We start from the raw sequence: 25,875 nt of genomic DNA, 5'->3' as shown, positions 1-25,875 counted from the left end.
AAAAAAAAATGATGTCTCAGTGGGTAAAGAGAGCCTGAGAACGCGACTTCAGTCCCCAGAACCCAGACCAAGGTGACAGGAGAGAACCAACTTCATAAAGTTGCCTTCTGACCACACACCCACCATGACATGTATTGCTCCCCCCACTAATAATGAGTTAAATTAAATTTTTAGAAAAAATATATAAGCAAGACAATTTGGATAGGTTTGTATTTATACAAGTGTACATGGATAAGCATATCTGAATGTATGTGTATAGTTTTAGCTACATGTGGGCATAATAATATTCTAATACAAGTAAAGATAGGATAGGTTATGATGCTGTAAGAGACAACCCCTCTAAGAGTAATGCTGCAAGGTGTTTCTCATTCTTCATGTTCTTGGGTTGCCTGGAAGCTCTGTTCTGTATACCTTCTTCCTGGAATCATGACAAGCAGTTACTAATTGGAGCACTGCTCATTGCCAGAGCAAAACCTAATGGTTCTTACTTAGATTTTTAACTGAGTATAGCACAGCGGCGAAAGATAGTCACATGACATAAGCCAACTATAAGCAGGCAACTAAGCAGGCAACAAGTGGCCATGCCATATGCCTGGGATACTAAAACCTGGAAACACTTAACAAGTGATACTAATGGCCACCATAGACATTATCTTAGAAGACACACATGGAATTGTGAGAAGTAACTAAAACTACAGAACAACACTTTCCTTTTGAACACTGCTCTGTAGAAGAGTATTTTTGCAAGGCTGTAGAGTCAAAAAAGCACCTTCTTCATGAGCACTAAGACTTGAGTTTGGATTCCCATTCCACATAAAAAGCTAGTGTGTTGACACACGTGTATTCTCAGCACAGGGAGTGGGGATGGTTGGGTGCCCGGGGTTCACTGGCCTGCTGGCTTCACTGACATGCTGAGCTCTGTCTCAAATGTAAGGTGAAGAGTGTTTGAGGTAGACACTTGACATCATCCTGTGTTCTCTACACTCACATATTTGCATCTACATACATGAATATGTGTGCACACATACAGAATGTGTGAATGTATACATATACTTTTCATGTCATATATTTCTCTATAGCTTTTCACATTTCAGAGCTGATTTGTTCAAGAATGCACTATTTAGAAGGGATTGTACATTTTGAGGGTTGTGGGTTAAATAAGAAAGGTAAGATAACTCTGATGTCTGTAAAAATCCTTACTGGAAGAACATTAGGAAGAAATGTGCCATTATTAGCAGAGTTGATGCTGGCATATTTGGGTGGGACAATTGTGTCTGCTTTCCTTGTCTTCTTCTTTTCCTCTGTGAGCTCTTCACAATGATTAACCGATGTTAGTGATCAGTGTTAAACTATGAAAGCTAAGAAAATCAATAGTGAATTCTCATTGTGTCAGTAGCAGTGGTCACTGCACGATAATCAATTGTAATTCCTTAACATTTCATGAGTATATTATTAAAAAATGAGAAGTAGTAACAAAAGCAAATGAGAGAAGGAAAAAAGAATTAAAACTTTAAAAAAGGCTGATCTCAAGAAGAAAGATAGCCCAATCTGTCCTATTTAATTCTCTACAATTTGTTTATTATTGTTATATGTATGGTGTGTACATGTGTTCATGAGTGTGAGAGGCTAATTTTGGGGAGTGGGTTCTCTCCTTCCACAGTGTAGTGACAGGAGCTCTCTCATTGGTTCTGCCATCCTGCATACTCTAAGCCTGCTAGCCTGCAAACTGCTGGGGTTCTTCAGCCTCGGTCTCCTATCCTGCCGTAGAAGTGCTGGGATCATAATATCAGACATCACCGCTAGGTTTTTACCTGGGTCTGTGTGCTGTCTTTGTTTCTATTGCTCTCAAGAGACACCATGACCACAGTGTAGTGGTTTGAACAGGATCAAACCATTCTTGTGATATTTTGGTGGAGAATGTGGCTACTTTCTGCCCTTGTTCAAAAAATCTGCCCCTGGGTTAAAATAAAGTGCTGGCAGAGGAGATTTCAAAACAGCCTAGTTTTGACTGTTTGGTTATTAATGGCCGGTCTTATGCAGATCTATAATAAAAAGGAGCAAGCTGAGCAAGGAAAGGTACACAATGTACAGTTTGAGGAGAAAAGAAGCACCAGGAATTGTGATGGAGTCAAATCCAGGGCTTAAGGAAATAAAAAGTTTAATGAAAAACCTGATACTAAATTGAATAAAAGGAGTGGTGACCTGAGGGAAAGACCCCACCCAGTTAAGCTTCCAACTTGTGAAAAGGAATTAAAGAAAAGTTTAAGGTTGGTTGAGGTGACACACGCCTTTAATCCTACACTCCAGAGGCAGAGGCAGGTGGATCTCTGAGTTTCAGACCAACTTAGTTTACAGATCAAGTTCCAGGCTAGCCAGACTTAGGCAGTGAAGGAAACCATCAAGAACGAAGCTGTTGAAAATTTGCTTGAACAAGAAGACCATGTGCTAGCAAACAGCAGAACTTGGCAGCTTTGATCACATGGTTCTGGTCTTAGAGTCAAGGATAGAAGAAAGAAGTTATGTAATCTCCTTCTGCAACTAAGGAAAGTCACTGAAGCCAGGCAGGTGTCTGGGGTGGCCCTACATGGAGGCCTAGAGAAGCCATTGTATGAGGCTTTAAAACTGAAGCCTGGATTGCCTTGAAGAATCCAAGATGTTAGAGATGCCAGAGTCATGGGATTCCTGCCTGGAAGAGCTGCTAACAGGGACTGGAAGTATGCTGTAGTCAACAAGCTGAAAGGAGTTGGAGATATGAAGAGTGCTTTAACATCAGACATGGAAATGAAGAGCTTAGAGCTTGCCCAGCTGGTTTTTGGTCTTGCTTTGGTCCAATATTTTCTCCCTTTTTGGAACAGTAATGCATATTCTGTGCCATTGGGTGTTGGAAGTATGTGATCTACTTCTTTATTTTGATTTTTATAGGGGTTACAGTTAAGAGATGCATGAATCTCAGAATAGACTTTGAACTTTGGACTTTTAAACAGCATTGAGACTGTTTTAGACTATGGAGACTTTTGAAGTTGGGCTGAAAGCATTTTTTGCATTATGTTATGACTACAAGCCTATGGGGGCCAGGGAGTGGAATGTGGTGACTTGAATAATAATGGTCTCCATACGCTTATAGAATTAAATGTTTGATCACTAGGGAGTGGTACTCGTAGGAGGTGACCTTGTTGGAGGAAGGGTGTTTCTGGGAGTAGATTTTAATGTTTCAAATCCTCAAGTCAAGTCCAATGTGCACCTCTCTTTCTGTTGCCTGCCAATCTGGATATAGAACTCTCTTTAACAACATGTCTGCCTTCATGCCACCACACTCACTTCTATGACAATAATGGACTAAACTTCTGAAACTGTAAGCAAACCCCAATTAAATGCTTTTTTCTATAAGAGCTGCCATATCTCTTAGTTAGGGTTTCTATTGCTGTGAAGAGATCACACCTGTGTGGAATAATCTTTTTATACTCTGTGAAAAAGTGTCACTCTGATTGGTTTAATAAAAAGTGAATAGCCAATAGCTAGGCAGGATTTTCAGGCATAGCGTATGCTGGGAAGAAGAAGAAGGGCAGAGAATAGAGGAGACACTGGAGACTCAGAAGAAGCAGCAAGTGCAGTGTAGAGTAAAGGTAACCAAGCCATGTAAGAAAAACAAACATAAATTAAAAAATATTCAAACTAGTTGGGAACAAGCCTAAGCTACCAAATGAGCTTTTGTTAATAAGTCTTTGTGTCATTATTGGGGAGCCAAAAGTCCTGAAAAAGAAGTCCAACTACACACCATAACTCCTATAAAGAAAAGCGTTTAATTGAGGGTGGCGAGAAGCATGATGGCACACGGGCAAATATGGTGCTGGAAAAATAGCTGAGAGCCCAATAGTCAAATATCTAAGCAACAGGAAGAGAGACAAAATGGGTCTGGCTTGGGCCTTTAAACCTCAAATCCCACTTCCAGTGAAACAGTTCCTCCAACAAGGCCACACTTCTTTTAATTTATTTTATTTCTCTAAGAAAAGAAAACAAACTATCTTTTTTCATTTTACATACCAAGTCCAGTTCCCACTCCCCACTCCTCCCATTCTCTCCATCTACTCCCCATCCACCCCCCATTCTCTCCTCAGAGAGGGTAAGGCACATTGCTTTGGGGAAGGTCCAAGGTCTTCCCTACTATATCTAGGCAAGGTATACATCCAAAGAGAATAGGTTCCCAAAAAGCCAGTACACACAGCAGGGACAATTCCTGGTGCCACTGCAAATGACCCCATAGTCTGCTCCAGCCATACAACTGTCAACCACATTCAGAGGGACTAGTTTGGACCTATCTGGTTCCTCCCTGTCTGACTGGAGTTGGTGAGCTCCCATTAGCTCAAGTAGACTGCTTCAGTGGGTGTCCCCACTATGGAACACTATGGGGTTCCCTCTTTGCTCATATTCTCACTCCTCCCACTCTTCAACTGAATTTGGGAACTTAGTCCAATGCTCCAGTGCAGGTCTCTGCCTCTGTTTCCATCAGTAGCTGAATGAAGGTTCTATGGTGATATTTAAGATATTAATCAACCTGATTACAGGGCAAGGCCAGTTCGGGCACCCTCTCCTCTGTTGCTTAGGGTCTTAGCTTGTGGATTCCTGGAAATTTCTCTAGAGTCAGGTTTCTTGCCAGCCCCATAATGGCTCCCTCAATCAAAATATCACTTTCCTTGCTCTCATCTCTGTTCTTCCTCCATCTCGACTATCCGGCTCCCTCAAGCTCTCCTCCTCCCCTCCCCTTCCACCCTCCCTTCTTCCCCAATTCCCATACTCTCATTTTTGCCAGGCAATCTTGTCTATTTCCTATTTCCAGGTAGATCTATGTTGCTTTTCTTAGGAATCACCTTGTTACTTAGCTTCTCTAGGATCATGAACTATAGGCTCAATATCCTTTGCTTTACAGCTAGTATCCACTTATGAGTGAGTACATACCATGTTCATCTTTATGGGTTACCTCACTCAGGATGATTTTTTTCTAGTTCCATCCATTCGCATGCAATTTTCAAGATGTTGTTGTTTTTTACCACTGAACCCAGTATGGTGGTTTCTCAGAAAACTGGGAATCAACCTACCTCAGGACTCAGCAATATCACTCTTGGGCAGATACCCAAAAGATGCTCCATCCTACTACAAAGGCATTTGTTCATAGCAGCATTAATTGTAATATCCAGAGCCTAGAAACAGCCTAGATGCCCCTCAACTGAAGAATGGACAAAGAAAATGTGGCACATTTACACATTGAAGTACTACTCAGTGGTAAAAATAATGACATCCTGAAATTTGCAGGCCACACTTCTTAATCTTGCTCAAGTAACACCACTCCCGGATGACCCAGCATTTGAACATAAGAGCCCATGGGGTCATTCCTATCCAAACCACCACAGGGACTCAAACTCAGGTCATCTGGCTTGCTTGGAAAGTGCTTTTTCTTTCTAGGCCATCTTGATGGGCTCCATAACTTTATTTGAGGGAAAGCTCTTTTTTAAAAAAAATATAATATTTGAATTAATTAAAGAATTTCTTAAAAAGTATTTTGATGACACTCATTCATGTCCCTCCCAGGTTCACCCCCATCTGCACAACTTCATGTTATACCCGTTTCATTAAGTCCAGCATACTCATGGGTATGGAACCGTGCACTGGAGCATGGCCCACCTACCAGGGGCTACACTCATCAGAGAAAATGACTCCATCTCTCTCAGAAGACATCAGCTGTCAACAGCTTTTCAATTAGGCATAAGGATTAACGACTCCTAGCACCTCCGGTGCTAATGGCTTGATCTGGGGTAGGTTCTGTGCAGGCACAGCCGCTGTCGGCTCATGAATATAGTAGTCCTTTCATGTTTTGAAGACATCGTTTTGCTCTGGTCCTCCCTGACTAGTGACTTTTACCATCTTTCTGATCCATCTTCAATGTGAACTGATAATTTTTTTAAATGGGTATCCAAGGCTGGCCTCAAACTTCTGATTCTCCTGATTCTGCCTCTTCAGTTCACTGTGTGGGCTACCTCAACTGGCCCCATTATTCTTAGGAAGAGAGTATGGGTTTGTCCATGGCAATAATGATTTAGAAAAAATCAGTGGTAATTTATCTTTTCCCTCCTCAGAAAAGAAAACAGTGAGGCTTATCTTTAAATGCCCTTGCAAAGAGGAGTGTGATTACAACGCCAGCAGACACCCTAGAGTTGTTCTTTTTAAAATGAAGTAGGGGATGAAGCTTCGGTAAAGACTCTTTCAAATACCACTTGAAAGTAAGACTTTTGTAAAACTTCAGCTTTTAAAAAAGTGTTTTCTATCTCACCAAAATAGATCAGTGTTTCCAACTCATCTTGATGAGAGCCTACTCAGACACAGTATTTATACCCTTCTTGGGTCCTAGACAGAGCTGGATCTATGTTTTATCTCATGCTGAATCAGAGAGTTCTAAAGCTGGAAGGACCTTTAAAAATAATGAGGAAAGGGGAGACCCCCCAAAAGACAGAAAATAATCACTGCTAGCATGTGTTGGGCCTTGTGTGTGAAATGCCCATCAGTGGGATACTAGCATTTCAGACCAGATAATCTTTGGTTGTAGAGGGCTGTCCTGTGCCTATAGGACATTTGGAAACATTCCTGGCCTCTATTCACTAAATTCCAGGAGTATCCAATATCCCTAGCTGTAACAGAGAGAGAGAGAGAGAGAGAGAGAGAGAGAGAGAGAGAGAGAGAGAGAGATATCTGGGTCATTTGCTGAAAGGTAAATGCCAAATTTATTTAGTTTCCGCCAGGTTATAAATACTCTTTTCCCCAGAAGAGCAAACTCCCTCCCAGCCAGGAGTGAGAAAACAGCATGACCAGCCTAGTGCCCCTGAGGAATTCCTTCACAGGCAGGGGGTGCTAGCAAGGGCGCAGTGACAGACACTTAGGATAGGTTTAGGCGCCATGGGAACCCCTCTTTGCAGGTGGGAAATTACCATATCAAAGATAAAAGGAGGCTTAGGGCTAAATCCACTGGGCTAGTAGACCGGGCACAGGAGCTAGCAGGAAGCTTGGCTAGTAGGCAAAAAACAGTCCTTGCATCTTGCATTTTGTGCCTCAGGGAGCAGGGGAAAAGCCTGGGATCCAACAACTCGTCATCACTTCAGAATCCATATCTTTATCCATTATACCAGGCACCATGCTAAGCATTTTACATGTATATCCTCATGAAACTCTCACGACCACTGCAAGAAGCAGGCATAGTCATAACTCCTGGGTTCTGACAAAGCAAACAGAGTTCAAGGCTTTATAACCTTGGCCAAGGTCACACAGCTAAGAAACTGCAGTTCTGAATTGGACGACAAGGCTGTTTGGCCCCACTGTTTGCACTCTCAATGGGAGCATTCAGGACTGAGGGCTCTCTATACTGTACTCTGTGCAAAGGAAGGCTGGAGAACATGGAGCATCTAAATTGCTCACTCATTCATTAATCACATAAGCTGAGGCATCAGGCAGGCAGTCCACTACAGTCTGGAGAGCAGGGCCTCAAATCCTGCTCTCCTAATGACTACCAGTGCCCCTGTGGACAAGTTACACATGTGCTTTGAGTCTGGAGTTTTGTTTCTGTCATCAGTAAGAATGAATGATGTTTTTAGGATTACTATGAAAACAAAATGGAAAATGTATAGAATACAGTTTGAGGAGGGCCTCAGTGGGTAGGAGTGCTGACCGCCATCACAACACACATACAAATGCATACAAAATGATGTGTTGCATGGAAAATGTATAGTGTACAGTTTGAGGAGGGCCTAAGTGGATAGGAGTACTGACCCCCATCACAACACACATACAAAAGCATAGCGACAAGTGTAGCTAAGTCAATGCTCCCGTGCACACAAAACATACCATGCACACATGCAGAATGCACAGGGAAGACTGAGCACCTAGTGATCAACAAAGATGCTAATAACTGCTATTATTGTTATTGTTACTTCCCAGAATGAACTGAGTCAGCTAACTTCAGAATGCATGCAGAGCTAAATAATATGGAAACAGATAATAAAAAAAATCACACTGCAAGGAAAATGCGATTGAGATGCCAGAACAATCCCTAGGCAGTATGATGGGACCGCATTTACCTGCTGTTCCTTATGTTAACTTCTGAAGGAAGAAAGGCCTGCAGGAACTCATGTTTGTCATTAGATTTTTAAAAAACACAGCACTTTGACTTCACGTTGGTAAAGGCAACAGAATATACTTACCACACAAATCGCACACGCAGGAAACTGAAATACATCGACCATTTTCCCAATCTCTGTCATCAGTTTTCTCTGTTTCCACTCAGAGGACTTGGGGGCGAAAAAGAAAACAACTTCTGTTGCTAGGAACATTTCAGTAAATTAAGACATACCTCTGCCCACAGAGGCTCTGATGAACTAGCCCCCCATCCCCCTGAAACTACACACACAGATATCTACACACAGATATATGGCTGAGTCTAAAGATGTTTGTCAGGGGTAGTCATTTCAATTCTGAATTTAGTTACAGAAGCAGAACACAAAGGCAGGGGGGGGGGATTGCATGGATAATATCAGTTCTCTCTCTCAAGGTGAAGAAGAAAAGAAAAGAATACCACCCTTGATGCTGGTAGCAGTGATGAAGGGCCTTAGAAACAAACAAGTCAGGCCTTTGCTGTAAGATAGGGGAAGGAGGCCTTTTGTCCTGTGACAGGAGATGAGTCAGGATATCTGCAGCCAGACATCTGGTCTCCAGCCAGGGGAAGGAGGAAGAGATAAGAAGAACGGAAAGCCTCGGGCAACCCCCTCCTTGTTATTTAGGTGAAAGACCAAGAATTTGCCACTCAGCATGAGCTCATAGCCTTATTTGAATTGACCAATGGAAATTCCTGTAACCATGCATCTCGCTTTTGTACCCGCACTTTTGCTCTCCTATAAAAACTCCTCGCCCCAGCCTGATGGCGCGCAAGTCCTCCAAGAGACTTTGTTGCCCCAGGTACCTGTGTATCCGAATAAAACCTCTTGCTGTTTGCATCCGTATGAGTGGTCTCAACTGATCCTTGGGCTTGGGGTCTCTCCCGAAGGAAGACATCCCTCGGGGGTCTTTCATTGGTACTTTCCTTATCTGCTTTGAGTTTGCTTGGTTTTTATTTCTCCTTATACAAATTGGTCAGCTGTTCTAAGAATCACATAGAATGTTGTGTTTAATAGCTTGGGGTTATGGTTTAGCATTAGAAGTCTTATTAGTCTTACAATAAAAGTTATCTCTAGATGAAATCTGTAGAAAGTGTGCCCTCCTCCACTGGATTGTTCAGCTTCCTTCTGACTTGGAAGATGAAATAGAAAAGAATAACATATTTTTAGAAGGGTTGGAGTCCATAGGAGACTAATAGCACTATCCTTTCAGAGAAATAGCCAGGTGACTTCATCTGAGGCAACAGGGCATAGTGGCTAACTAGGGGAGCTTCGGGGTGTCTGGGAGTGGCTTCAACCCCCAGTTCTCCTATTTACCTGCAACAAAAGCATCTTAAGGAAGGAAGGGTTTTCTTTGTCTCCATTCAAGGACACAGGCAGGCAGTCTAGCATGTGGGCAAATCCGGGCAGCAAGAGCCTGGGGTCACACGACGTTTGCAGTCGGGAAGAAGGAAGCGAGGAGTGCTGGTGTTCAGCCCTCTTCCTCCATTTATTCAGTCTGATACTGCAGTCCATGGAATGGTGCCGCCCACATTTAGGATGGGTCTTCCCGCCTCAGTTAGCCCAGTCTAGAGCTGCATTACAGACACGGCCAGAAGTTTGTCTCCTAGGCAATTCTGGACCCTGTATCGTAGACAATCAATGTCCACCATCAGAGACTTTTTTTCCATAAATGTGTGGCCTTAACTTGGCTTGCTTCTAGCCAGCTTTTCTTAAATTATCCTGTTGGAGGGAGCTGCTTGTTCTTTCCGGCCACCCAGAACCAAAATAATCACACAGAAATTGTATTAATTAAAGCACTGCTTGGCCTATTAACTCTAGCGTCTTATTGACTAACTCTTACATATTAATTTAGCCCATCTCCATTAATCTGTGTATCTTCACATGGCTGTGGTTTATTGGCTAAAGTTCTGGCATCTGTCTCTGGCAGGGCTACATGGCTTCTCCCTGACTCTGCCATTCTTTCTCCCAGCATTCAGTTTAGTTTTCCCCACCTAACTAAGTTTTGCACAGCTATAGGTCCAAAACAGTTTCTTTATTTATTAATAGTAATCACAGCATACAGAGGAAAAATCCCACATCACCTCCCCTTTTCTGTTTAAATAAAAAGAAAGGCTTTAACGTTAACATAGCAAAATTACATATAACAAAACAAGTATCAAGCAAGAATTATAGTTACAATATTCATATCTACTTTATTTTTTATCATAACTAACAAAAACTATAATTATAAATCTTCAATTCTATCAAAGACTCTTGAAGGATATAATATTACCTAAGTAAACAATAAGTTCATTGTAAGCAACTTTCAAAACTCTAGAATTGACAGAGACTTCTTGCTGCCTGGACAGTCACCCAAAATTCTTCTGAACCATTGGGGCATCCATATTCAGCCTACAGGCTCATAGTATCCAGCAGAATTTTCCACAAAGTAGGAAATTTCAAAGACTGTTCCACCTATATTGGCAGTTTGTCAGTCACTTTCTTCTGTGTCCTGTAGAATGTCTTGCAGACTCTTTTATGAAACAGGAATGCTGAAGGATTGTCTCACCTTTAGGCAAATTCAGTAGTCATTTCTCTGCAGGTCCTGTATGTTCAGTTCATCAAGCAGTCCAGGCAAGAGCAGTTTATTGCCCAAATGGCTAACCAATGCCATAAGGAGCCTCTTCGATGCTCATATTCCTCTTGAAATAATTGGTACAGATGCGTCTCTCTGTCATGAAAAGTACTAATTTCTTAAAACATTTAAATACCATATTCTGAAGGTCTCTAAAAGATTTGAAGAATACCTAATTGAAACATAAATCTCTATTTATCTAGGAAACCGAACTAACATGACTAGAAGCTTGACTATTATAGATGACTATCTATTAACCTATATTTTAATTATACATTACATTTTTAAATGAGTTACACAAACACAATACCTTAATCAATATCAGAAATAACAAAATTGACCTTAATTTTGTATCAATAAAGTGAGATCCATACCAATGCAAACCTCTTTAGCATATCCCCCTTTAAATGTAAAGAAACATTTATAAACAATATTTGGGAATTTGGGTGTAGTATTGCTTTCTGCTGTTTATTGGGCAAAGTTTTTGAGGGGTGTTCAAAGTGACATTCAGGGGGAACTTTGTCCATCAAACCATATTAGTCTGGAAGCAATCTACAGGTTCTCATATTCTATGGAAACAAAAGAAGAATCTGTTTTCCAAAGCAACATATCCTTAGACCCAAATTCTGAAATCACAATACATTTAAAATATATATGTTGGTTTAGCTTAGAAGCCCATACAATGAAATGTCTCTCTGTATTTAGCTCCTTCACACTCAAAAAATTCAAAGAAAACACAATAATACATAATCCAGACTCTCTGTGAATTTTCCAATTTTACATGGCTTATTTTTCATTATTCCTTTTAATCTATGACTGTCTATATGCTGTCTCTTTAAAGACTTTGTTTTATTTTGTTTTTTAAACTATTTATTTTTATAACTCTCTATATACTTTTTCTTCTCTTTCCCAAGCCTACGTACATTTATCCAACACTGTGACTCATTTAGAGGTCTTTTAAGTCTGAATCTGTCCTGTGGTGTATCTGTAATTCTTTACTGTCCAAGAGCATTTCTTAAAATGCTAAGTACTTCTTAAAACTTAAGCTGCATCATTGCTAGGGGAAATATGGCAGTGCCTCCTTGCTCCACCCAGTCCATCATTGCAGAGCTGCTTGCTGCCTCCAAGAGCCATGCGCAGTGGCTCATCTCTAGGCACACGGCTAGTCCATGTTGCCACCAAACAAGCCATAGCACATTGTTCACAAACCCCATTCAAATGCTCAGTCTCCTGAAAGAGTCAGAGGTCACATTGGCAGCATGGCCCAGAAAGCCGACATTTTAAAATGCAGCTTTTTTTCTTTTGCTGCTGCTGAATCAGGAAAACCTCTCTTAAAAGAGCTACAGCATGTTGCCAGCAAGCAAAGCCCATTTGAAAAAAAAATGTGGCTAAACTTTGTTTTTTAGTGTGTAGAATTCCTTCGCAAGCCCTCTCAGGTTTTATGTGGTTTTAGTCCACCATGTTGGCACCAATTTGTCTGAGGAGGCAGGGACCACTTAGCCCTGGAGTAACTGCTTGAGCCATTAGCTCTAATTTCTTATTGGCTAACTCTTACATATTAATTTAGCCCATTTGTATTAATCTGTGTATCTGTGTATGGCTTACTGGCTAAAGTTCTGGTGTCCATCTCTGGCAGGGCTACATGGCTTCTCCCTGACTCTACCCTTCTTTCTCCCAGCATTCAGTTTAGTTTTCCCCACCTAACTAAGTTTTGCCCTGCTATAGGTCCAAAGAAGTTTCTTTATTCATTAATGGTAATCACAGCATACAGAGGGAAATTCCACATCATTATCAATCTACCTTTGCCTCTGAGCTTTTACCTTTTTCTATTTATGTATGTCTTTTCTTCCTTTCTTATTCTGTGCCTGGCTGGGTGGCTGGGTGACTGGATGACTGGGTGGCTGGGTGACTGGCCCTTCAATCTCCTCTCCCCTTTTCTCACTCCTTCATCTTCTCTTCCCAGATTTCTCCTCCTATTTATTCTCTCTGCCTGCCAGCCCTGCCTATCCTTGCTCCTGCCATGCTATTGGCTGTTAAGCTCTTCATTAGACCATCAGGTGTTTTAGACAGGCAAAGTAAAACCCCTTCACAGGATTAAACAAATGCAACATAAAAGAATGCAACATACCTTTGCATCATTAAACAAATGTTTCACAGCATAAACAAATGTAACACGTCTTCAACTAATATTCCACAACAGTTTGGGTGTTTATTTGTATCCTCTTCAAAGGAACATACACTCTGAACATATTTATAATTTTAAAAGAATTTTTTTGTCTTGAGTTTAGTCTAAATTATTCTTATTGGGGATCCTTATATGGAATTGATGACCTTTGAGGTGGACATGTTGTCTGCTCTCAGGATGGAAAACATCAAGTTTAATCAAGACTAGAACTCAATTAGATTCCTCCTGCACTGATTAAGGACTTTTGAGTCCCGATGGACTGTTCAGGATTCTTGCTATGCTCTAAGCTCCCTGTGGGAGCCTTTATCCTCCAGAGAGTTTAAGCTATACATTCCTCAGACACTGGAATCAAGAGGACGGGTTTAAGGTGAAAAATTTTGTTTTTTATTCTTACAGGGAAAGGAGGCAAGACCATTCTACCACCAAATTTAATAAATGTAAAAATACTAAGATGCATTAGGGGGATGGAGTCACCCACTATTTCTGATGAATAAAAGGATTTGAGAGTAGTCAGATGCCTCTCTGATCATCTTTTCAAGGGAGTACTATACCATGCAGGGATTGGTGGATGGACAGAAAGTCACAGGGTTGATCAAATTCAAGTTACTAGATGAAAAGTCTTCTGAATATCAGGATCCTGCCTGCCTCTGTGTCCAAGGGGCCTGAGGATTATGCCCTGCTGAAAGGCCACTGATGGCTTTCAGTACAATGACCACAACAAGCCATTGTTTAACAATTACTATATACTTTTACTATATTGAACAATTATTTTATGTGCTTTAAACAGTCCATGCCACCAAATCCTCCCAGCAACTCTGTAGTTAAATATGACAAGTCCCATTTTACAGTTGAGATAAACAGAACTCAGTGAGATTAATGACTTTGCCTCAGTCCCCAGTACTTACAACAAGTAGAACAAACACTGACATGTGATTGGACTTCGACTTCTGTGACTCAGCAGCCGAGAGGTACATCGGCTGCTGGTTAGTAACTAAATGATGATGTCAAATGGACACATATTCTCAAAGACAAGTCTGGTGAAACTCATGTTGGGCCTGGGAGATATATACCTGTAGTCCTAGAGCTTGTGAGGCGGAGACAGGAGGATTGATTGGATTTAGGAGTTCTAAGTCAAGGTGGGCAATACAGTAAGACCCTTTCAAAATAAAAAGGCTTAAGAAACTCTTACAGTCAAAAGGTAGGTAAGAAAGAAAGTCAGAACAGAAGAGTTCTAAAGAGCGGTGGTGTGAAATTGACACCAAAGGACAAGAAACAGGAAGAGGGATCTAAGTTCTGTTGTTTCTTGGGAAATGACGGTGACTCCAACCAAATTGCCTCAGGTTCTGTGGACTCTACTTTAAAAAATATGTGAAAATTTATTTTGTTTGGGTAATAAAAGGAGAAAATACACATGAAATATCTTCATAGATAATTTATAGAAAATACACATCTTCATAGATAACTTATAGATGACAATTATATATTATGACAGTCAAAATAGTTTTATTTCTGATAACAAAAGCCAGGAAAGCTAACAACTCCCTGAAGAGGGTTATACAGATCTCTAAAGGGGGCAAGGACATGAGTTCACATTACTGCCGAAGAATACAAGTCTAATCTGGAAGTCTCCAAAAATATATCTAATGAGAGGGGAAGTGTTATTACCATCAGCCCATTACCGTTATCACTGAAATGATAAATTAAAAGTAAGCCAGGCATGGTGGCATATGCTTGTAATCTCAGTACTCTGGAGAAGATAGGAAGATAGAAGACCAGCCTGTCCTTCTTATTGAGATCCTATCTCAAAGTAGCAAAGCCAAACAAAACAAAGAACCCTCCTTTGCTGCTGCTGCTGCTGTTTTCCAGCACACATGGCATTTCTAGTTCTAGAAAACAAGCTATTTGCTTTTCACTTAATATGCACACATACAGCAAAACAAACATACAACAACAAACAAAAACAGAAAACAGATCGTGGCTGGGTAAGTGGCTTAATGAATTGCTTTACAAGCATGAGAACCTGAATTAAATCCCAACACTGACATAAAAAAAATGGTGGCCTAGTGCTGTGTGCTTGTAATCCCAGGAAAGGAGAGACAAAGACAGGTCTATTTGATGAGCCTATTTGATGAGCTCTAGACCAGTGAAAGACGCTCGCTCAAAAACAGAACAAACAAACAAACAACAAAAACCTCAGAACAAACATACAAACAATAACATAAAACAAAACAAAAGAGTAGGGAAGTCCCTGAGGAATGACCTACCTGCTGTCCTCTGGCCACCATGCCCATGGCATGCACATCCATGCACATGTACACAAACAGGAATGTACACATGTGCACACACATACATGGCAGAGACCAAGTTTCCAGAAGTGAAAACCCTGTGCCATTTCTGGGTTTCTCTCTGTCCTGACTCCAACCATGCCCTGTGCAAGTTAGGACTGAATAGAATGGAGCAGGCACACCGCTCCTCCAACTCTCTGTGAGGACATTGTCCTTCATTGCAGGTGACACCAGTTTGGACCATGCCCCCAACTCTGGGACTTCAGCATTTTAGAAGAAAAATTAAAGCCTGTTCTGAAAGAAACAGAGCCAATGTGTCCTTATCTACATGAGCTTATTTGGAGGAATTTGCTCCTGTGACTAGGAGCTACCCTGTGCACTGGCAGGCTGATGACCCCAGGATGAGCAGGAAGACCCCGGGATGAGTACTGAGTCTCACTTTAAGTTCAAAGGCTGTCTGTTGTGCTGAATTCCTCTTGCTCGGGAAGAGGTCAGGCTCTTCTCCATCACGAGGCCTGTGATGGTTCCTACCGACTGCCAACTTGACAGGATCTAGAATCAAGTCTCAGGGCAGGCCTGTGAGGGTTCTGGAGTAGGTCAACTGCAGTGAAAAGCCAGACCTGTGCTAAGTATTGAACATCATCATCCATAGGCTAAAATCTTGGAGTGAATGAAAAGGAGACAGGGAGCCGAGAGCCGACATTCATCTCTCTCTGCGTCCTGACTGCAGATGCAACATGACCTTACATTTCTGCCACTGCTCGTTTCCCACCTCAGATTGGGAGTCAAAATAAACATTTTTTTAAACTTGAATTGCTTCCTGTCTGGTGTATCAGTCACTTTCCCTTGCTGTGATAAAACACCATGGCCAGAAGCAATGTGCAGAACAAAGGGTTCATCTGGGCTTACCGTTCTAGAGGGCCATCATGGCGGCAGGCACAGTGGCGGGAACCACTGTCAGCCCACATCTAGACTGGCAAGCAGAGAGCAGAGTGGATGCAGAAAGGTGCAAGGTTTTAAACTCTGAAAGGCTCCCTCCAGTGACATACTTCTTCCAACAAGGCCCCATCTCCTAAGCCGCCCAACAGTGCCATCAATTGGGTACCAAGTATTCTAAAGCCTGAGCAAAGAGAAAGGTAATGCTTGGTCACCAGGGAGTGGCACTATTTGACAAGGATTAGGAGGTATGATCTTGTTGGAGGAAGTGTGTCAGTGTGTCAGCGGGGGTGGGCTTTGGGATTTCAAGAGCTCCAGTCAGGCCCAGTATCTTTCTTCGCCTGCAGATCCTGATATAGGACTCTCTGTTACTTCTCCAGCACCATGTCTGCATATTTGCCCATGTTTGTCTGTTTGCCCCTCATGCTCCCTGCCATGATGACAATGGACTAAACCTCTGAAGTTGTAAACAAGCCCCAATTAAATGTTTTCCTTTATAAAAGTTGCTGTGGTCATGGTGTCTCTTCACAGCAAGAGAACCCTAAGATGGTAACTAATACAAGACCCACTACGCTGTGGAAAGTAAAACTGAAAACACCATAGGTAAATACAAACTCATTCAAAGTCATCAATTCAGAAATATCCAGAGTAGCCAGGCTTGGTAGTACACGCTTTTAATCCCAGCAGAGGCAGGTGGATCTCTGTGACTTCAAGGTCAGCCTAGTCTACAGCGTGAGTTCTAGGACAACCAGAGCTACAAAGTGAAACCCTGTATCAAAAACAAACAAACAAATCAAAAGAAAAGAAAAAAAGGGGGGAGAGAGAGAGAAAGAGAGAGAGAGAGAGAGAGAGAGAGAGAGAGAGAAATATTCAGAGTGATGTTTGAACAAATATCCTGACCCTATGGCCCAGCAAAGTAGTCATAAATTATCCAATTCAGAGCCCACCTCCTTCCCCCAGAACACTGCTGTCTGTTAGAAGAAGGCACTTTTATGTAAGTCAGACCTCAGCTTCTCCTGCAGAGCTGATACCTAGAAGCTAAGGTGGTTCATAGGCCACCGGAGGTAGATTGCAGGAGTGTGCTATGGTGGGTTCTGGGACAACAAGAGTGACTACTCACAACCCAGTTGCAAGTAAGAGACAAATGGTCTACAAAAAGTTGAAAGAGAATGTCAAAAGCTCAGCAGCCTGATACCTCGGAGCATTGAATGAAGGCAATTGTTTTGCTTGCTTCATGGATGGAGCCGGGAGAGGAGTTTCCCTCAAGGATGCAATGTTTCAACTTGGAAGAAACTGCTACAAATCCAAGCTGAGAGGCATAGACAGCAAGTTTCTATTGGCTCCAGCCACAGGAACCCCCCAGGAAGAGCTGGCGGCACTGTCACTCAAACTACATGCTGAGGAAAGGAACTCCACCCTCCTAAAAAGAGATCTGACTGAACACTGCCTTTCTGAGAAAGATGGGGTGGCCAATTATTTAAGACTGCCAAATAGATTACCCCTTCTGTTCCCTAATAAGGATGATCATGGGGCAGAGTGGCATTCTAGCCAGTGACTTCCACCCTTCTGAAATCTACCTCTTTCCTCCCAATCCACCCTGGTAACAATTCTCCTTTTCCAAAGATCACATTAAAATGTGTTGTGCAAAGAAAGCACTATATCTACACGTTTAACAACTTGAGAGACTTGTGGCTGCAGAAGTTACTGCCTGAGAAGTGAACTGGGGCTGGACCACCAAGGAACACTAGGGCTTTGACTCCCAGTCGTTCACTTCTACTTTGTCCATTTCCTTAGATTCCTCCTTAAGTCCAGGTTGGATGTGGGCAATAGAGGTATAACAATAATAACAAGGGCAAATATGCCTTAGTTACCTGCTACTTGCCAATGGAACTACTGTTTTAAGCACTGTGACATACAAATGCATTGGCAGTTGTGACTTTGCTCATTGCTATGGCAGAAACAACTTAGGGGAGGAAGGACCTGTGCTAGCACACTGTTCAGACAGTTCAGATGCATGGGCCATGCTCTTGGGCAGAACATCACTAAGGCAGGAGTACGCCAGAGCAGAGGACGTTCTCACTCCACAGGGGACAAGCAGTAGACGCTAGCAGGAGGTGATTAGGAACAAGATCATCTCCAAGGGACACTTTCCAAAAGAATTTGTATCTCCAACCAGGCACCACCTTCTGAACTTCCAAAAATACTGTCACTGGATGGGGTGAACTCTGCAGCATGAGCTGGAACAAGAATAATACACCTTGCAAGTAATGGAAACCCAAACAGGAAAAATTTACCTTTAAGGTTAAAAGTTCTTTTTTGCAGTTAAGAATAAGTTTCTGTTTGTCCCATGTTTGTTGAGCCCATCTGCACTGGATGGGCTTGATCACATGTGGGCAGGAGGTACCTGAGCAGGAAATGCATCGGGGTGTATGCTTGCTTTTGATTGGACCTGATGGGAAATCCAGTGAATTATGGGTTTTGCCTCTTAAGCCCCTGCAATAATGTGACTCGTGGCTATTTCCTGGGAACCCAGAGATGGACTTGGTCAGTATTTAATTAAAGCTTGTTTAAATTTGGCTTTAAATTTTGGTAGTGGCCTTATTCTCAACCAGTGGAATTAACAGAGCCTATGAGAGACATCTTATGTTTGAATCATAATATCATCTAAATTTCTTACCAACCCTATATAAACCAATGGTTCTCAACCTGTGGGGCGCAACCCCTTGGAGGTCAAATGATTCTTTCACAGGGGTTGCCTAAGAGCATTTGCATATCAAATATTTACATTATAATCATAACAGTAGCAAAATTAATTATGAAGTAGCAATAAAATAATTTTATGACTGGGGTTCACTGCAACATGAGGAACTGAGTTAAGGGATCACAACATTAGAAAGGTTGAGAATCACAGCCATAACCCTAGGGATTGTTCTCATTTGGTAGGGAGGGAGACTGAGGTGCAGAGACTAATTGTGAAGATCACGCCTACAGTAAGTGATAGTTTTGAGATGAACCCAAGTACGGAGACATGAGCTCATTTCTGTCCGGAATCACTGTGACCTATATTTGACTCTAGTTCGAGGTCATGCGACAGTCGTTCTGGCTCCACTAAGCACAAAAACATTCCAGGTGTAGGCCACTTGCTGAGGAGAGAATTTTGCAAACTTGGCAAATCCTAAGACCCCTGCAGTGCTTGATCAAAACATCCTCTTCTTGGAGATCTGATTTCAACATTTCAACTTTGAAATCTAAATTGATAGCAAGAATGAGGGTTGTAGTTCTGTGAATGGCTTTTGAGCTGGACAAATTCCAACTTGCCTCGTTCACCTGCAGTTCTTAATTTTCAAGAATTGTGTTAATCTCTGAGTGTCAGTTTCTCCACCTGCCAAACGAAGCCAAGGAGGTATTGAGCTAAACACAAAGTGCTTAGGGTGATGGCTGCTGCACGGCAAAAGAAAGCAGTGGCAATGTCTAGGTAGGTCAAGAGTTCTTAAAGACCCGAGACTATGGTGGGCAGTTTGGAAGGGCTGCAACTTAAAAGTTAGGGCATCGAATTGAAATGGAATTTCAGATAAACAATATTAGAAAAATTAACAGCATCAGTATCTCCCAGCACCTGCACTTCCTTGCTCTCACGACCCCTGGTGGGACTGGGAAGTCTGAGTCCTTCTCAGCCTTCACACCCTCTTTTCAAGTTCATGAGATATACTTATACTAAACTTATTTTCTATTCTTGTTTTCAATCTGAAATTACAAATTACAAAGAGGCCCAATACTTGTTAAATATGGCAACTCCAGGTCTCAACACCGGATCTGCTCCTGTGCAGGCGGGACTCTGGCCTGGCAGGCGCACGGGTCGATCCCAGAGGGGCGCCGGGTCCCTTGTCCCTCCCAGGCCGCACAAGCGGCACCCGCGCGGCCCCGCCCCGCCCGTCCGTCTGGGAGCGGAGGGCAGGTTCCACAAACTGTTCCGGCGGGGCAGCGGGGGTGGTGTGGACTCGCTCCCTCCTCCCACAGGACGTGCCCAGGCAAGGCAGAAAGTCGCTCGCCATGTCATCTGCGGAGGCGGGGGATGTTTTCCTCAGAGCCCGGGGCAGGACTCTGGACGCGTTTTCCTCAGGTACTGCTTGGCTCTTCGCCCGGGAAGGGGTTCTCCGGGGCTGCGGAACCTTCCGCGCAGGGAACCTTCGGGTCACGGGCCACGCTTCCAGAGGACCCCTTTTGCCGGTTGCACACGGCACCAGGGGACCTCTGTAGGAGTTGCGCCTTCCTCGGGTGTTGGGTTCTTCACCGGCCTTGCGCTGACCTTGTAAGAAAAAAAAAGAAAAGAAAAGAAAAGAAAAGAAAAGAAAACGGAAGTCGGGTGGGGATGGCGGAGAAGCCTTGGCTTTCCTGTAGAACCTGTCTTTCGACTTCCTCATCCCTCATCCGTAGAACTGTGGTTATGTTCCCCCATGGTTTTGGGTCTTTGGGGTTGATCCCTCTCCGGCACTTAGAACCACAGGAAAGTTCATTCTTCTTGGCTCTTGGCAGTCTTTTCTTGCGTCATTCTCCTGCCTCCAATTTGCCTGAACTTCTCTGAAAAAGAAGCAGGCTGGTTCCAAACCCTGGAGTACGTTGGCACCTGCACTTCCCTGCTCTCACGGCTCCTGGTGGGACTGGGAAGTCTGGGTCCTTCTCAGCCTTCACATTCTATTTTCAAGTTCATTTCCCCAGTCTTACTTCTGGCAGCCTAGCCAAAGAGGATCAGTCCTCTAATTCTCGCCTAGCTGTGATTCTTTTCCCTTTGCAATTCAAGGTTCTGGCACGAGTGCAGAGCTAAAAGTCCACTGTGGTTGACTAGGGAAAATGCAATCTGCTGTGGTGCCATTTTCCACAGTTTTTTAACGTGTCTTGGTTTTTGTTTGGTTTTTTCTATATTTTGAGATGCATCCATATTACTATAAGTAGTCCTCATTTCCTTCTGGGCAATATTCCATTTGATTGAGTGTATGTGTTGTACGTTTTGTTATTGGGTATGCTGAGCCTTCTCCAGCTTGGGATCCTCTCTTTCTCACAGTGTTCTAGAACAGTGACTTCAATGTACATGCAACAGTGAACTCTTGGCCCTGTTCCTTAGGAAGCCTTGAGAGCTGGGCAAGGAAGAGACTCAGCCAATGAGAAGCTCCCGCGGGAGGTCAGGGTGAAGGGAAAAAAACACCAGCACATTATTCCTGCACTTGATGCCCTTCCAGGGATCCCGTTTGCAGGCTGTAGTCCTCCCCGGAAAGGCCCTGCTTCTCTCAGCTGCTGTTTTCTCAGACTCCTTTTCCAGCTCGACGCAGCTGAGTGAAAGCTGCTCTCCCTTTTTCTGGCTATTAAATTATCCCCCTTAGTTTCTTTCATTCAACCCATCCCAAATGATCCCTTTGAAAATGACTGAGGAATTTTCCTAATTTTAGTATGTTAACTATTTCCCCCTTGGTCCTGACTGACAATGACTGTGTAGTTACTTGCTTTTCATCCTTGTTAGCAGTTAAGCTTTCTGTAGACACATGGGAGAATTTCTTCAGGAACCAGGGTGTAATCATCCCCAGATTTACCAGGTGGTGTCACGTTATTTTCCAGAGGTTGTATCCATCCACGTTCCTTTATGTTATAGGTTTCTTTTCAGTCTGCAACCCTAATCCGTCTCATTAACTCTCTCCAGTGAGTTGTGGGGAATATAAAAAGAAGGGGTGACAAATCCCAGCCCTCAGCTCCAAGTCTAGGCACAGTGCTGTGGTACAGAATAGCAATCCCTGGCACCCTGTGACCACTGCAGTGGGAGGAATCAGGATTGTAAGTACTTGGCCATGTTTGGTGGCTGGGGTAGGGGTGAGGGGGTGTGGGGCATTGATTGGTATCAGAGGGTAGGTTTGAGATATCATCTGGAATTCTGGACGCTGAATGTTTAGACAGGTAGGGATGGGATTTGTTGCTTTAAGATTTGGAGACCCCATTGTGAAGGGGTGCAGTGTACCAGAGTGGGTGGTGCCCGTGTACTGTCTGTATTGTGTGTCTACTATTCAGATGCATGTAACATACACCAAAGATCCAAGAGCAGAACAGCCAGAAATTCTGGAAAAACCAGCAGCCAGTCTTGCCACCAGAGCCTGGCTGGAAGGCTTAGGCAGGGAGGCACACAGTGTCAGATGGCACAGAAATGTGTGCGAAGGTGAGCTGAGCTGCCGCCTCCCCTGTGCTCCCAGGGCTGTGCAGTCGCCTGGGAAGCAGAGCCTTACGTCTGTGGAGACAGGTACCACAGGACCGTCCAAGGAGTTCGGTTAACTCAAGCAACTGTCCCTAGTTTACACTGTGCTCACAGTCCCAGATGAGATGAAAATATCATCCCCCACCAGAGGTGCTTTACCTGAGCACAGTACTTCCATTTCTCTAGGAGTTGGGTGAGTGAGTCTCAATTTCAGCCATCCTGTTAACATAATCTGCTAGATTCTGCTGATAGTGTTTATAAGAAAAAAAATGGAAATGTCTCACCTGAGCAAGTTTGTGTTCCTAAGTCCTGTCCAGATACTCATTTTAATTAGGCAAATTGATAATTAGAGTTCCTTGACACATATCCTAATTAGGACTTTTTTTTCCTGCATGTAACTGTCTTCTCAGATTTAGTACGTCTATTCTGAAGGAATTCTGAAAGGGAGAAATCAGAATAAAGGTGCTTTTAAAAACTGTATTTAACAGCCAGCAAGGTGACTCAGAGGGTAAAGGTGTTTGCCACCACCTGGTTTTGATTCTGAGAGTCCACATGGTAGGAGGAGACCAACTCCCATTGGTTGTCCTCTGACCTCCAGGTGTGTTCCGTGGCATGTGGACACCGCCCCCCCACACACATAAATAAACAATAAGATGTGATGAAACTGTATTTAATTTCTTCTGAGGTACTAGATTTATTTTCCTGAAACTCCCCGTCAGGTATTTCCACCTTCTTGAGTAGCTTCCTTTCAAAGATTGTTTGGGTCTGGGAAGATGACTCAGCATTTAAGAACACTTTCTGCTCTGCTGGAGGACCTGGCCTCCATTCCCAGCACCCAGGTCAGGTGGCTCACAGCCGCCAAGAGCTCCATCAAGGGGGTCTGGTGCCCTCTTCTAGATTGCACAGGCATCCAGATACGTATGGTATAGTATACATTCACACAGGTAAACCCACAGGTATACACAGAGATAAAAGAATAAAAAATAATTTAAAGGTGGTGCGGGAGAATTATCTATATTCTGTCAATCATGTATTTTAATAAAACGCTGATTGGCCAGGCAGGCAGTATAGGCGGGAAAGCCAGACAGGAAGTAGGGGTGGAGCAAAGAGACTGGGAGCATTCTGGAAGCAGAGCTTCCTCAGCCACTCCTGCGCAGAACACCGAAGAGGCAGCATGTAACCTGCCCAGCTGAGAAAGGTATGGAGCCATTATGGCTAACATAGATCAGAATAATGGGTTAATATAAGTTATAAGAGTTAACAAGAAGCCTGACCCTATGGGCCAATCAGTTTATAACCTTATGGAGTCTTGTGCGTGATTTTCTTTGTTGCTTGCCGGCTGTTGGGGTACTGGGAGGGACAGAAACCCCAACAAGCCGGCCCTCATGTTACATATGGCGCCCAGACGTGGATAACTGAATCCACAGAAAGCTTGAGAAAGCTTGGGAAAGAATAGAGTAAAGCATGTTTTGTTGGTAGCAGCAATTTCTCGGGTCTACTTTGCTTGCTAGAGGCAAGCAAGGCTCTCATCTAAGAGAGGCTTCCTGACTCCGCTTTAGCTGCAAAACCCTGCAGCTCATTAAGAGGTCCTGCCACAAAACACTTAAACGGTGTTGATGAAAAGCTAAATGCATGCTTTTCAGTGTTCAGCTGTAGCAGGAAAAAAACTGTGCTGTTTTAAAATGCCGGCTTTCTGGGCTGTCCTGCCAGGGCAATCTCTGACTCTTTCAGGCAGGCAGTCCGACTGAGTGTGGTCTGTGAGCAGAATGCTGCGGCTTGCTTGCTAGCAAGGACCTTGAAACACGACAAGTTGTGGCAGTGAACACAGCTGTGGCTGGTATCTCAGCTATGAGTCTGGAAAGCTAAGGAATGAGCTGGATCTAGCTGTCAAAGCCACGGCTTCCCATATTGCTTTGTAAATTAAAGGCTCATGTGGTCAGAAAAAGAGAGATAAACAGTAAAGAGAGATTCAAAGATGAAGAAAACCTCTAAATGGTTTACAGTGTGTATATGCAGGCTAAAAGTTAAAGTTCTTAAAGTTAAAAGGAAAGAAAGAGAGTAGTTGGGTGTGGTGGTACACACCTTTAATCCCAATGCCTGGGAGGCAGAGGCATATTGACCTCTGTGACTTCAAGGGGTAGAGGTAGATTGACCTCTGTGACCTCAAGGTGTGGTAGTACACGCCTTTAATCCCAATGCCTGGGAGGCAGAGACAGATCTCTGTGAGTTCAAGGTGTGGTAGCATACACCTTTAATCCCAGCACTGGGGAGGCAGAGACAGGAGGATCTCTGTGAGTTCAAAGACAGCCTGGTCTACAGAGTTATTCCAGGACAAAGATATACAGAGAACCTGTCTCAAAAAGTAAAAGTAAAAATAAAAGAAATAGAAGTTAAAATAAAGATGGAAAATACACAGAGAATCTTGATACCGTATGTTATTATGCTCTCTTTGAATTGTTTGAATGCTGAGGAAGGAGCAACAGCTGCTAAAAGACTTTTGTTTATAAATGCTGCTGAACTAACCCAATATAGATATTTTGAAAATACCTTGGCTTCAAAACTGAAGTCAAAAGGTATGTTACTTTGGAGAAGAGATTTTGCTTTTGTTTCCACAGAAAATGAGAGGCTCTGGATTTATTCAGAGTTAAGAAAAATCATCTTTGACCAAGGGAGACCACCTGAGCAATCTCCGGTAGTAACAGATGATCCGGATGTCTGAGTTCTTGAACAGGTTCAAGACTGCTGCCTGAGATGATCAAGACTCACAGGATACTTCAGTCAGGACTTGATCATAACTCTAAATTTTCTTTAGGTCCCCATAAGATTATCAGCGCCCCCAACCAGCAGGAAGTAGCCTGAAATACTACGCCCACATTCCCAACAAATGGACTATGGGTATTTGCCTTTGTTTAAAAAAAAAAAAAGAGGGAAATGGTGCGGGAGAATTATCTATATTCTGTCAATCATGTATTTTAATAAAACGCTGATTGGCCAGGCAGGCAGTATAGGCGGGAAAGCCAGACAGGAAGTAGGGGTGGAGCAAAGAGACTGGGAGCATTCTGGAAGCAGAGCTTCCTCAGCCACTCCTGCGCAGAACACCGAAGAGGCAGCATGTAACCTGCCCAGCTGAGAAAGGTATGGAGCCATTATGGCTAACATAGATCAGAATAATGGGTTAATATAAGTTATAAGAGTTAACAAGAAGCCTGACCCTATGGGCCAATCAGTTTATAACCTTATGGAGTCTTGTGCGTGATTTTCTTTGTTGCTTGCCGGCTGTTGGGGTACTGGGAGGGACAGAAACCCCAACAAGCCGGCCCTCATGTTACATAAAGGACTGTATTTTAAAGCATAGCAAATAAAGACTTGCTTTCGTGGACATTTTGCACCTCTGCAGCTGCGTTATAGGAACTGATTACTTTGGTTAATGT

The 25,875-nt window shown here is 43.1% G+C and overlaps 1 protein-coding gene across 2 annotated transcripts in view; it reads left to right on the top strand.

Moving 5' to 3' along the window:
* Positions 1–20,149: 20,149 nt before the first annotated feature.
* Cpped1 (calcineurin like phosphoesterase domain containing 1) overlaps positions 20,150–25,875 on the top strand; it is a 108,415-nt gene continuing 102,689 nt past the window's right edge. Inside the window, exon 1 of one of the 2 annotated variants that reach the window (XM_048433226.3) lies at positions 20,150–20,332. In XM_048433226.3, coding sequence (XP_048289183.1) covers positions 20,285–20,332 — 48 coding nt within the window. In that variant the 5' untranslated portion in view covers positions 20,150–20,284. The remainder of the gene's footprint in view (positions 20,333–25,875) is intronic. The other variant, XM_048433225.3, reaches the window with a different exon arrangement.

This window comes from Myodes glareolus, chromosome 9 (genome assembly GCF_982192425.1).
Source record: "Myodes glareolus chromosome 9, mMyoGla1.1, whole genome shotgun sequence".
In the NCBI taxonomy this organism is placed as follows: domain Eukaryota; kingdom Metazoa; phylum Chordata; class Mammalia; order Rodentia; family Cricetidae; genus Myodes; species Myodes glareolus.
Note: the sequence above shows the minus strand (reverse complement) of the source record. Positions and strands in the feature narration are given on the sequence as shown.